General features: G+C 35.9%; 1 protein-coding gene across 1 annotated transcript in view; it reads left to right on the forward strand.

The window, feature by feature from the left end:
- Window positions 1–395: 395 nt before the first annotated feature.
- Window positions 396–13,748, forward strand: part of LOC115222183 — a 63,425-nt gene continuing 50,072 nt past the window's right edge. The window contains exons 1-3 of the mRNA XM_029792328.2: window positions 396–539; window positions 2,448–2,573; window positions 10,729–10,980. Coding sequence (XP_029648188.1) covers window positions 2,510–2,573; window positions 10,729–10,980 — 316 coding nt within the window. The 5' untranslated portion in view covers window positions 396–539; window positions 2,448–2,509. The remainder of the gene's footprint in view (window positions 540–2,447; window positions 2,574–10,728; window positions 10,981–13,748) is intronic.

Below are 13,748 nucleotides of genomic sequence, written 5' to 3' on the forward strand. Positions count from 1 at the left end.
TTCATACATACATACATACACACACACACAAACATACACATACACACACACATACATACACACATACATACACACACACACACATACATACCTACATACACGCATGCACACACACATACATACACACACATACATACATACACACACACACATACATACACACTCACACATACATACATACACACACACACACACACATACACACACATACATACATACATGCATATGGGGTTGGCTGTATTTTTTCCATCAATCTTTCAATTTTAAAGTGTGTGCTTGTATACATACGTATACACACATATAAACTCCTACATTTGTACACACACGCACATATATACATACATTCACTCGCACGCACGTACACACAACACACGCACACACACTCAACAAAGGAGAAATGTTACTCCGGGAATCTGAAAGGGTGAATTGCCTGCAGACATAGCGAAATATGTCTGATGATTTTATGCAGCCACTAGATATATTCACAATCTGAAAAATAAAGAAAAATATTTTGGGTTTAATATTTAAATAAATATAAGGTAAGCATTTTTATTGGTAATATACTTTATTATTTACCTATGTTATTCAAAAAAGAGAAAAGTAACATTTCTGTATGACTTAAGAACCTGATGTAATGGAGATGACTAAAAAAAAACACCATGAATCACTATTTTTCATATATATTTCGGAAAAGATACCATACAATCAAAAAATATTTTAAATCATGCAGACCAGTGCTCTTTTCTACTCTATGCATAAACGCCTGAAATTTCTGGGGAGGGGTGCCAGTCGATTAGATCGACTCCAGTACGCAACTGGTACTTAATTTATCAACTCCGGAAGGATGAAAGTCGACTTCGGCGGAATTTGAACTCAGAACGTAAAGACAGATGAAATACTGGTAAGCATTTCACCCAGCGTGCTAACATTCCTTATTTCTTTATTGCCCACAAGGGACTAAACATAGAGGAGACAAACAAGGACAGACAAAGGGATTAAGTTGATTGCATCAACCCCAGTACGTAACTAGTACTTAATTTATCGACCCCGAAAGGATGAAAGGTAAAGTCGACCTCGGAGGAATTTGAACTCAGAAGGTAACATCATGCCTACCAGTATTTCGTCCAGCGTGCTTACATTCCTGCAGCTCGCCACCTTTCCAGCGTTATTAACCTTACAATCAGTACTGTTTGTTTCATTCTGCTACATTATGTACAAAGCTCAGGGATCTTTACCTTTTGACCTACAGATTAAAAAAAAATTTTGTAACTAAACACTTTCAAACTTCAGACACTGGTAGAATGTGTCATATAAAACATCTTTTACTCTTAGCATTTTTGAGAAAAACTTATATTTACGAAGTTATTTCACGTTAAAGTTGTCCTATTTCGGTAATTTCAACCAATCAATGACGTGTATACAGCTGAATAAAATTACTGCAGTTGTTTGTCAACAAGAACTTCCGGCAGTGTATATTTCGTTTGTCACTGTTATTTATGATAACCCTAACCCTAAAACCTTGACCCTAACTCTGACCCTAAAACCCTAACCCTAACACCAAAACCTTAAAACCAGTACAAACGCATGAACGATGTCATAAATAACAGTGACAAACGAAATATACACCGCCGATAGTTGTTGTTGACAAACAACGGCAGTAATTTTATTCAGCTGAATACACGACATTGATTGGTTGAAATTACCGAAATAGAACAACTTTAACGTAAAATATTTTCGTAAATATAAGTTTTTCTCAAAAAATGCTAAGAGTAAAAGATGTTTTATGTGACACATTCTACCAGTGTCCGATGTTTGAAACTGTTTAGTTACAAAAAATTATTTTTTAAATCTGTAGGTCAGTACTTTCCTACTTTGAAATGGTTGAAGTATTTTTACTTTTACTTGTTTCAGTCATTAAACTGCGGCCATAATCTATTTATTTTCATTACCTTTTCTTCCCCACCGACCACCCACAAACAAAAATCCTCACTTACGGTAATAAATAACTCGCGGATAGTTTACAGTTTGTATCTTTGTAGTGACAAAAACCACAAAGAAACTACAGTTTATTTCAATGACTTTTTGTATATATATATTTTTTTTTTTTCTTGAAAAAGTGAAATATACAACGAAGTATGCTATCACTTTTGACAACTTGGGATTGTCACAAACGTATTTCACATTAAAGAGTTACCTAAAAGTTAAACTTGACCTTTTTTTTCCTTTTGGAAAAAGAAAAAATTGAAAATAATTTGTTTTTACTGTCTATCGTTTATTTCAAACCTTTTTCTTTTCTTTTTATTTTTTGTTAGTTTTAAAAGTGAAAGATAAAAAAAAACATCCTTTCTTTCAAATTGTGAGAATTATCAAAAACTTTACTTTATAAGTAACCAGAAATTTCAAATGTTATTTGAAGTCACAAAACAAATTTATCTCCCTTTCTACAGGTGTGGTAATTACGCAAACCTAGAAGTAAACAGATATCGTTCAATGAAAAAGATATATCAAAATGCTTATAAAGAAAACTTGTCAATTATTTATGCTAGCCATCGGATTTTTTACTTTCTTACAAGGTGCGTTTGTTTTTATACAATTCTTTGATTAACCAACCTTTTTATTGTTTCAGAATATTCTTCTCGGAGTACAAAACTGACAAATTGTTTTAGAATTGAAGAGAACCTAGTTTTCAATTTGGTTAATAATTTGTGTATGACCAGTGCCGTTTTAAAGGTGAAAAGGTTGCTCCAACACATACATATAAGTCTATATATTTGACGAGTCGCCTTCACAGGTGAGCGCTTTATAGGTGCGAAACCAATGATCACCCTCTGACAGGCCATAACAACCAACATTCACACACAGCGAGAAGGAGGAATCCGTTAGAAAGGAAGTGCCAGGTGTGGGTTGTAAAATATTGAAACTTGTGGATAAACAAATTTTTTTCAGAACCATTATTTTCGTTGAATGAAACTTTTAACTGCTGCGGTGTTTTATTTCTCTTTTCTTTTTCTGTTTGTTGTATTTCATAGAAAACCAAAACTTTTTACTGATGAGTTTTTGTGAATTTATTTACAATTTGCTTTGTATATGTTTTATTGATATGTGTAAAGTATACTAGCTACCGTATACTGGCGATGTAACATCAGAAATTAGGTTAAAATTGTTTCACTACCATTACTTCAATATCTGAGCGATTGGCTTGTACGCAACTTTAAAACTAGATTTTCAAATAATAATATTCACTTGAGAAACAACTTGAAAAGGTACACGAATAGAAGAAAATTTGCAGTTCAATTATATTGTGTGAGTCGAACATAATTCGTGGCTCTTGTGTTCACAGGGTATGAGCTATTTGGGATCCGGACAAAAGCCTGGTAGTTAAAGTGTGAAAGTGGACAAAAGCCCCACCTTTTACTTATTTCAGTCATTAGACTGAGGCCATGCTGGGGCACCACCTTGAATAATGTTTAGTTGAACGCATCGATCTCAGAATCTTTGGTTAATATAAAGATCTTCACCCGGGAACAAAAAAATAATAAACCAGTCTGCTGGGTGTTAACAAGTATGTAGAAAACGAATATTAAAAAAAAAATGCGCGCTGACAACCCTGATGGAGTGGGGAGAGGACTTTCGGAAAATTCACAAGATACGATCTTTCCGCCATAACTTCCGGTATATATATATATATATATATATATTGATTTTTTTTTACGGAATCTCACGTTTTGGGTTATGGAGGATATAATTCTGGAAAAAAAAGGTTAATCGCAGAAAAATCAGCATTTTGAAATTTAAATTTAAAGTCTTTTGTTTTCTTCTCTCAGCACTTACAGATTGGATCTTTTCGGTTTGAACGGCAGTTTTTTTTTATAATTTCTATGTAACTAAAAAATTTTAAACTTCGTATACTGGTAGAATGTGTTTATAAAACATCTTTTTCGGCGAAGTTTCGCATGTCGTAGCTCAGATTTCCGTCGATTTCCGTAAAAAACTTTTATTTTTTTACATAAGTAATGAGAGCGAAAGAGACTAAGAGGAAGCAATTTTATGACGAGGGAAGTTTGTCTTTGAAGTTACCGTCTAGGGGAAGCATTGATGTACATGTGTGTGTGTGTGTGTGTTTGATGGGGTGTGGGAGACAGTATGTTGTGTAAGTGAAGTGCTTCTGTTAGTGTGTGCGAAGAGACAGAGAGAGTAATGTGTGAAAGAGAGAGATAACTGATTTTTTACTCGGTGTATGTGTATATGTATGTATGCATGTATGTGTGTGTGTGTGTTTATGTATCTATGTATGTGTGTGTGTGTGTTTATGTATCTATGTATGTGTGTGTGTGTGTTTATGTATCTATGTATGTGTGTGTGTGTAAGTATGTGTGTGTGTATGTATGTATGTATGGCCGATTCATCGTAATTTTTTACTCGGTGTATGTGTATATGTATGTCTGCATGTATGTGTGTGTGTATGTATGTATGTATGGCCGATTCATCGTAATTTTTTACTCGGTGTATGTGTATATGTATGTCTGCATGTATGTGTGTGTGTGTATGTATCTGTGTATGTGTGTGTGTGTATGTATGTATGGTCGATTCAGTGTAATTTTTTACTCGGTGTATGTGTATATGTATGTCTGCATGTATGTGTGTGTGTGTGTATGTATCTATGTGTGTGTGTGTGTAAGTATATGTGTGTGTATGTATGTATGTATGTATGTATGTGGTGTGTGTACGTATCTATGTATGTGTGTGTGTGTATGTATGTATGTTTGGCCGATTCATCGTAATTTTTTACTCGGTGTATGTGTATATGTATGTCTGTCTCTTCGCACACTAACAGAAGCACTTCACTTACACAACATACTGTCTGTCTCCCACACCCCATCAAACACACACAGGCCGACTTCAAAGAGAAACCTTCTCGTCGTAAAATCGCTTCCTCTTAGTCTCTTTCGCTCTCATTACTTATGTAAAAAAATAAAAGTTTTTTACGGAAATCGACGGAAATCTGTGCTACTACAACCGAAACTATGCCTCTTTTTCTCTTGGCTTTATTGAGAAAATTTTATAGTTTGTAAGATATTTGGTCTTTAATTTCTTGCATTTCGGCAATTTCAACCAATCAATGACGTCTATTGAGGTGAAAACGATTTCTGCCGTAACATTTTATGGCGGCGTCATATGAAAATGTCCCTGTATTTTATGAGAAAAAAGATACCCTGTGGCCATAAACTGAGGGGTCACTCGTAAGCAGAGCTGGATAACAAAACCGTTCCCTCTTTAGTGTCCACCCATAATTATGACCCTAGTATCGATCTATTGCGTTTCAATGTTTTAGGGTTAGGGGTGGAAGGAAGGGTATCTTTTTTTTCTTCAGAAATGTAAATAAACCCAATCTGTTTCTTAAACGAGGGACATTTTCATATTTTACGGCAGATAATGTTTTCACCTCAATAGACGTCATTGATTGGTTGAAATTACCAGAATTGAAGAAAATATCTTACAAACTACAGAATTTTCTCAAGAAAGACAAGAGAAAAAGATGTTTTATAAACACATTCTACCAGTATATGAAATTCTACCAGTATATGAAGTTTAAAAGTGTTTAGTTACATAGAAATTATTTTAAAAAACTGACATTCAAATTGAAAAGATCCTACAGATTAATGAGAATAAGTTGAGCTTTTGAACTTTCTCCAGCCGTTGAAGGTCTAGCAGAATTATGGCTAGACATTCAAACATTTCCCTTTTGTTAGAATTCAGACATGTACCTTGAGTAGAAAAGAGTCTAGTGTTCTGTTATTCTATTATTGATGTTAAAGTTGATTTATTTTCATTTTCAAATTGTGGTGTTATGAGCCAGGCTGCATTGGCTGATTACGAGACAAGTTAAGGTGTGTGGTCACGTTGGTTGAATGATCTTCAGATCAGGGGGAGGGCGTGTGGTGTTATGAGCCAGGCTGTGTTGGAGTGAAGGAGTATGCAGGTCCTGTCGGAGGTGGGGACTGTAGGTCCCACTGGAAGGGCTGCGGTGGACATCTGCGAGGCGTGAGCAGGCAGTTGACAGCATACGAGAGCAGACCTGATGGACTGTATTGCAGCCGACACACCACGTGGACGTTGAGTGACTGCTTCCAGGCAGACAAGTAAGACCTCCATAATTCTCCCTCAGTTTATTTGTTTGCCTTTTCCTCCTTCACATCACAAGCTATTCTGGCTCATAAAAAAAAAAAAGACTATTGGTATGGTCCATATTTCGAACGAGATGGTAAGGCCATTTTGTGACGAGGGAGAAGTCATCACTTGGTTGAAAAAAATTAAGTTGGTGGCAAAACTCCACAATATGGACAACCATTGTACCTTGATGATTCGGCATTGGCGCTATACTTGGAAATGGGGGAGAAGGACCTGTTAAGCGCAGAAAAAATAGACATCCAAACCATGGGTCTTCTCGAAACTCTTTCTCCGCTAAATTCAGCTGCTCACTTTCGCACTGTTGATAAAGCTGGAGTGTCATCTCCTAATGTAACAACCATATCAGCATGAATGTCCTTTTTCTGCAGGTACTTGATTACAGCACAATGCCAAATTTTGTGCATTTTCAAGAGAAGTTGCTAACAGTTACATTTGAAGTTTCTCTGAATATTCAGATGTCAGTTTACCCAGAAAGAAACAATGCAGTTATTAATAAGAAGACTTGAAATTACTGCAAGCAAGATTCCACAGCTCCCACATCTTTCCTTCATTGTCAGCCTGTGAACTTTTCAGCCCACACTCCGAACATTCTCTCACTTGATACAAGACAGAATAAGCTGCAAGTGAGAGAACTTTCAGTGCATTTCACCATTTGAAGACTTGGCTCCATATCCCAACACACTGAATGTGCATAAAAATTTGTGCTATGAAAACACTTTACACATCTTGATGAAAAGTTTCATTGCCAAAACAAGCAAGTAAAGAAAAATTCTGGAATGATTTGAAGCACTTTTCCAGATGTACAAGACAGAATAAGTTAGATTAGCATCAATACTTGTGGCATGCTAGAATCAATAAGAGCATCAGAAGCTTTAAATTTTTAAACAATGCAATGATAAGGAGAAAGTTTCCTTTTCCATCCACAGGCCAAAGAGGAGTTTGATTTATGATGACAGTGAGGGCAAGTCAAAAGAAGGCAGATTTGCATTTGTAGGCTCAAACATGTCATAGCTGACTACTGATAACTGCAAATCCTCTTGCTCAGAGCATATGCGCATTCCCTCTTGCTGAAAGCAGTGATTCAATTCATTTTCGATGACATCATTCATACCGAAAAATTGCTGATGCCAGGTGACAGAAAAAGAGAGAGCACCTTCAGTAGTTCTTCTATTTCTGAAACGCAGTGGTGTATTCTTGGAACAAAAAGTGTTCGAAATTTTCACAAAATTAGCTGAGGATATTTTGCCAAAATAATTTTCAAAACTTTCTCACTTTTCATTTCTTCAATTTCTCAATCAGCTTCAGGCAGTTACCAGCTGTTGTGCCTGGATGCTGTGAGCTGTATGCCACAAGTTCACATATTCCAAATACATTCCTGGCCACCTTAATACTAAATGTAGTGGAAGCTTTGCCAGATTGTTTTAGCTGTCTTTTGACAGTAGCCTTTGTTGTTGCTCATAGCATAAGCTTGAGTAAGAAATCCTTAATCTTCTTATTTTGCTCTCCACCTGTTTCAGTGATGTTTGACCAAAAGTGCTAACTGCTTTCATGTGGTGACTGGAACAGCTATGTACAGCAGTTTTTCCTGTAATTTTGCCCCAGTTTCATACACAAGTCAAGAAGGCGGTTTCCTTTGGTATTGTAATTCTGTTATACTGAACCCCCCCCCCCCCCCCCAGACAACATCAGCAGATAACAGCATCATGTTGAATGTCATAATGAAGCCACAGGGTTTCATTGAACCAGACTGGCAATATGAGCTTTTCTTTGCATCCTTGGAAAAGTTGAATATCTTTCCAAGCACAAATTGTTTTTGTGTTGTGCAAAACTTCTATGGCATTTCTTGACATGCTGGAAGTGCTTTATCATTAATTTGTTCACTGGATTGCATCTCTGCATTCTCTTGACACGATGCAGTACTGAAGAAATCTTTAATCTTCCTCACTTTTGCTTCCGGTGGATTTGACATAGTACTCAGAGCTAATAATAAAGGTAAAAAGTCAAAAAGTACAAGCAGATCAACAATTTCATATTTAAAAAGTAGGCTTTCTCTTAATTATTTTTGATTAATTTATTAAAACTTACTTGTTCAACATCATTATCAGAATATTTTCATTTAACAACTTCAAAATTTATCACACTTAGAAAAAAACTAAAAGTTGTATGATCTACATTTGCACATTTTTCATTTAAATTAAATGAGTAACATACAGTATGTATAAAGGGAAAGTTTACGAAAATAAACAAAAGACGAAGATAGGTGGTGTACAAAACAAACAGATGTATTAGTATAGCGCACGGAAATAGAAAAAGTCTTTTACGTTTCGAGCCTACGCTCTTCTACAGAAAGGTACACAGAAAAAACAAGGAGAGAAAAAAAATGTGTGTAGTGGCTAATGATCTATCATAGTGTCTATATTATACAGTATGTATAATAATGTGAAGTATATTTTGTACATTAAAATGTTAAATTTTGGAGATGTTTCATGCGAGTACCAGAAGCAAAAGTGAAGGAAATTTCAGATTTTTTCAACATTGTGTCATGTTTAATTTTGGAGGTATACTAAATGAGCTTATCTTTAGCAAAGCAGTAAAAATACAAATTGCAAGTATTTTAAAATGTGAGACACTACATGAAAAATAACAAAAAAGAAAGAAAATAGTGGTGCTTGTGTTCCAAAGGTATGATGAGAGGGCTCAGGAAAAGAATAGAAAGATGGGATAGAAGTAAAGAAAAGAATTAAAAGTAAGATAAGGCAAACTGAAGGTTTGAAGTGGATACTAGGCAGGAGATGAAAAAAACCCATATAAAACATGGTCTTACCTAAGCATTGGTCAAGTAGAAAAAAGATGGGTGGTAAAGAAATTGGATGGTCTGTTGGTACCAAAAAGTGAAGAGAGAGAGACCAACAGAGAGAAGTAGAGGAGGTTGGGGAAGAGCAGGTAGGAAGAAAGAGGGTGTGCAGAAAGAAGAAGGGAATAAGAATAGACAGTAGATAGTTGACAAGAAAGAGATAGACAGAGGAAGAAATTAAAGGTAGTATAGAGAGCAAGACAGAAGTAGATGGGGAAGGTTTTGCACACAAGAGGAGAAGAATAGAGAAAGGGATAGAAAAGAAAGAAAATTTTGCATCAAATACTGAACATTGTGTAGGGTGCCACTGAGTAGGAACAGGAAGTGCGTTGTTACATTGATAAATAACCATGAAATATTGCACAGGAGGTAGACATTATATAAATATGTACATACACAGATAGATAGATAGACAGATTGATTAAACACTTGTACAGAAGGATGACTAAGAAGCAATTAGAAAAATCACATACGAGATATGGACAAAGATGACAGAGGAACATACTGAAAAATCATGCATAAGACGTGCTATTGTCTAAAGTCATAATTTCCCGCCTTTAACAATAAGATTGTTCAATTTGGTGGTATCAACAGCAAAAATATGATCATCACACCAGCTGAGACTAGGAAAATTGAAGTTTTCTGTTAAAAGTACATTGGCCTATGGGATGGCCTCACCTAGGGTTTGGCTTTTGAATGATAAAGCATCCCTGAAGTGATCTCTGTAGTTAATCACATCAGGAGGATGATAGGTAATGCCTGGCCAGTTATATGCATTATTAGTGTACCACACATTGCGTTGGAACAGGAGAGGAGGATTTTTGTTGCCAGGTTTTCGTGGATGAAATGTGATACTCCTCCTTGTTTCTGTCAGTTCTGTGAAGTACATTTATGGAATGAATTTTAGGGCTTATAAATCTAATATTTTCCCATCCTTCTTTAATACCAGTTCCCATATGCTATTCATATCTGCACTTGGTCTGCTTAGGAGGTTGATATGTCCTATCATATGTGCTGCTTCTTTTAGTTTTCGTATTTTCCAGTGGTGTTCTGTGTCTATTATTTTATCTTCATCTCACATTTTTCCATACATGATCGGCTACACCCGATTTATCAATATCTCCTCATGTCAGCTTTGTGATGTTCATCTACCCTTAATAGACAGAGAACACCACTGGAAAATACGAAAACCAAAAGAAGCAGCACATATGTTATGACACAACAACCTCCTAAGCAGAGCTAGTGCAGATATGAGTAGCATATGGGAACCAGTATTAAGGAAGGATAGGAGAATATTAGATTTATAAGCCCTAAAATTCACTATATAATTGTCCACGGGCATATGGCATAGTGGTTAAGAGCGCAGGCTACTAACCCCAAGATTCTGAGTTCAATTCCAGGCAGTGATCTGAATAATAATAATAATAATGATAATAATAACAACATTGAAAAATACCTTAGGAATGAGAACCCAGGTTCAAAATTTCCCCAAGACACCTGATGAAAGCTGGAGGATATATCAGCTGAAACATTGTGTTAATAACAAACAAGATGAGGATAAATATCTGTCAAATGTAAATAAATATGCTCTATCCATAATTTTTATCTCCTAAACCTTTTAAACGAATTGTAAAATGCATCAAGTATATTTATTATTTATGAGAAGAATAAACTTCTTTTTGCAGCTACCTTCATTGTTATGCCGTCAGAGTGTACAAGAGAAGAAATGACTATTCAAGTTGTAAAGATGAAAGATATTTATGAAGAGACAATTGTGTCTCATTTAAAAAAAAATGGAAGAGTACATTATTCCCAGTGTGACAGTGTACTTACTATAATAGGGATTGATAGTTACCAGTTTGATCTTAGAATTGAATCACTTGACCTGCGACAACCTGATGATGGGATCTGCACTGATTCCTTGAAAATTTTCAATGGTAAGTTATGATTTTTTTTCCCTCTATTCCTTTCTGAATTTGCATTTCCTGAAAAGTTTATATTTTCACAACAATATTGTAGAAAAATCATAATAGCTATTTAAAATAAACTTATGATGTTATGTTCAATTTAATGATATTCTGAATATCTTTCATTTCTTTGCTGTGTAATATATGTATGGGTGTGTGTATATGCATATTTATAGGTGCATATATATATGCATATATTTATATATATATGTGAGTGGCCATGGGAAGGCTTCAGTATTTTGACAGAGAAATGTAACGTTTGATGTGTGTGTGTGTTTTAGTGAGGGAAAGAGAGAGAGAGAAAGGAAGAAACAGAGAAAGAAAGCGAGAGAAAGAGACAGAATCTCTGAAGTAGTATGGCAGAGAATATAGAGGTGGAGAGAGAATAGAGACATAGAAAGAAAATCATAGGGAGATGGTGTCCGGTTTTAGTTTCACTTTGTGGGACAAACAGACAGAACCTTTTTTTATATATATAGATAGAAGATAGATATAAGCATATAAGGTTAATACTGTGTATATGTATATATGGACATATGACAACTTTCATGTTCTTCTTACCCCTCACTTTACTAGTCCTTAATCTGGATGGTGTATGTCAGTGATGAAATTGTACTTCATTGAATTGAATACAGGATGTACCAGGGTTCTACACTACCTAGCAAACGTTTGCCCAGATCTTCTTTTCAAACATGGACAAAAGCTCCACAAGAACTATCTTCCCTTTGTCCCTCCCAAGTACACAATTTTAGGGCTGCAAACATCAACATTGGCTCAATGAAGGGGAAATTTGATGAGATTATCAAAATGATGGAGCATCACCAAGTCGATGTGTGTGCAAGAAGTGAAATGGAAAGGAGCCTCTGCTAGTTTCTTCATGGATAAGAAACAGAGGTTCAAATTCTTCTGGATAAGCAGGAAAGATGGAATGGGTGGTGTGGGCATACTCATAACAGAAAAGTGGGTAGATAAGATAATTGAGGTAGTCAGAGTATGTGATAGGGTTATTAAGTTGTGACTTATAAATAGATTAACAATTACATTTATCTCTGCCTATGCTTCACAGGTTGGGCTGCCTCAATGACAAATGACAGAGACTTCGTTATTGTTGCTGACGACTTTAGTGGATTCCATGGTGTGCATGGTTGTTATGGTTTTGGCCCCATGAATGAGGAGGGAACAAGGCTTCTTGAGTTCTGTGATGCAAATGATCTCATGATCTGCAACAAAAACTTCAGAAAACCAGCCAGCCACCTAATCACTTATCAGTCTGGTGGGAATATAAGCCAGGTTGATTACTTCTTTACCAGGCAATGAGATAGGCTGATGAACACAAATGCAAAGTCTTTCCCAGGTGAAGAGTGTATGCCCCAACATAGGCTACGTGTTTGTGACTTCAGAATTAGCACTAGAGAGATTCTGAGAAATAAACCACACTGGAAAAGAAGATTAAAGAAGATCAAAACCCTGCAAACAAAGTAAAATTTAGAGACATTCTACTGGAAGCCTATGATGATAGAGAGGAAGGGACATGTAGCTTAGAGGAAAACTAGAAGTTCCTGTGGAACAATTTACTGGGTACCACTGACTAAATCTGTGGTTGGTGGAATAAGGAGGTGGACAATGCTATAAGAACAAAGAGACTGGTCTGAAAGGACTGGAAAAACAGTGGAAGCAGCACATTACATCAGAGAGCCAGTAAAAAGGCTAGGCAACAGGTCTACATAGCAGAAGGTAAGGAGTTTATCAATGTTCTACAGCATGAGGATCGGTGGGGTGATGTGTTCAGGATTGCAAAGCAGTGTATCAGAGAGGATAGAGATGTGGTAGGTGAAAAATGTGTACAAATGGTTAATGGTACGCTTGTGCTTAGAGAAGAAAGATGCATGGAGATAGCATTATGAATGATTATTAAATGTGGAGAATGAATGGGAGAAGGAGAATTTTTCAAATATCAAACCAGTTGGGGCACCAGCAATTAGAATTGATAGCAGTAAAACAGATAAGGCAATTAAGGTAATGAAGACTGGGAAAGCCCCTGGACCTTCGGGTATCACTGCTGAGATGATTAAAATATCAGGTAGTGTAGGATACAGCTTAGTCACTCATTGTTAATCAAGTTAGATAGAAACAACTACAGAAGTATCAAACTACTGGATCAGGTCATGAAAATTACAGAGAGAGTTATATCTCAACTGATTAGGGATAGATTTAAACTAGATGAGATGCAGTTTGGTTTTGTTCCAGGGAGAAGTACCATAGATGCCATCTTCCTAGTGAAAAGTATTTGGCCAAAAGTAAACCATTGTACTTAGCTTTCATCAACAAGAGAAAGCTTTCAACAGGGTTCCCCGCTCTCTTATTTGGTGGTCATTGAGACCGCAACCTGTTCACTGACAAAATTCCATGCTAGCACGGAATTTTGTCTGTGAACAGGTCATGGTCTCAAAGCGACGAAAATATTTTGATAAATTAAATTAAAATATTGAAGTGGATCTAATGGTTTTTGCGTGTTTCTTAAATGGCTTATAAACACCTTCCACGCTGCAATTGTTTATATATATATATATATATGCATATGTATATAGATATATATATATCATATATATAAGGCACTTTGGCTTGCTCATAACAAAGCTGGTCTCACCCGAGAAGAAATTAATGTTGTGTTGGCAGCCAAAAGATCTATTATTAAATTTGATGATAAGTTGTGGGTCCGTAAAGACACACCAGATAGT

Source organism: Octopus sinensis, linkage group LG19, assembly GCF_006345805.1.
Source record: "Octopus sinensis linkage group LG19, ASM634580v1, whole genome shotgun sequence".
NCBI classification, from domain to species: domain Eukaryota; kingdom Metazoa; phylum Mollusca; class Cephalopoda; order Octopoda; family Octopodidae; genus Octopus; species Octopus sinensis.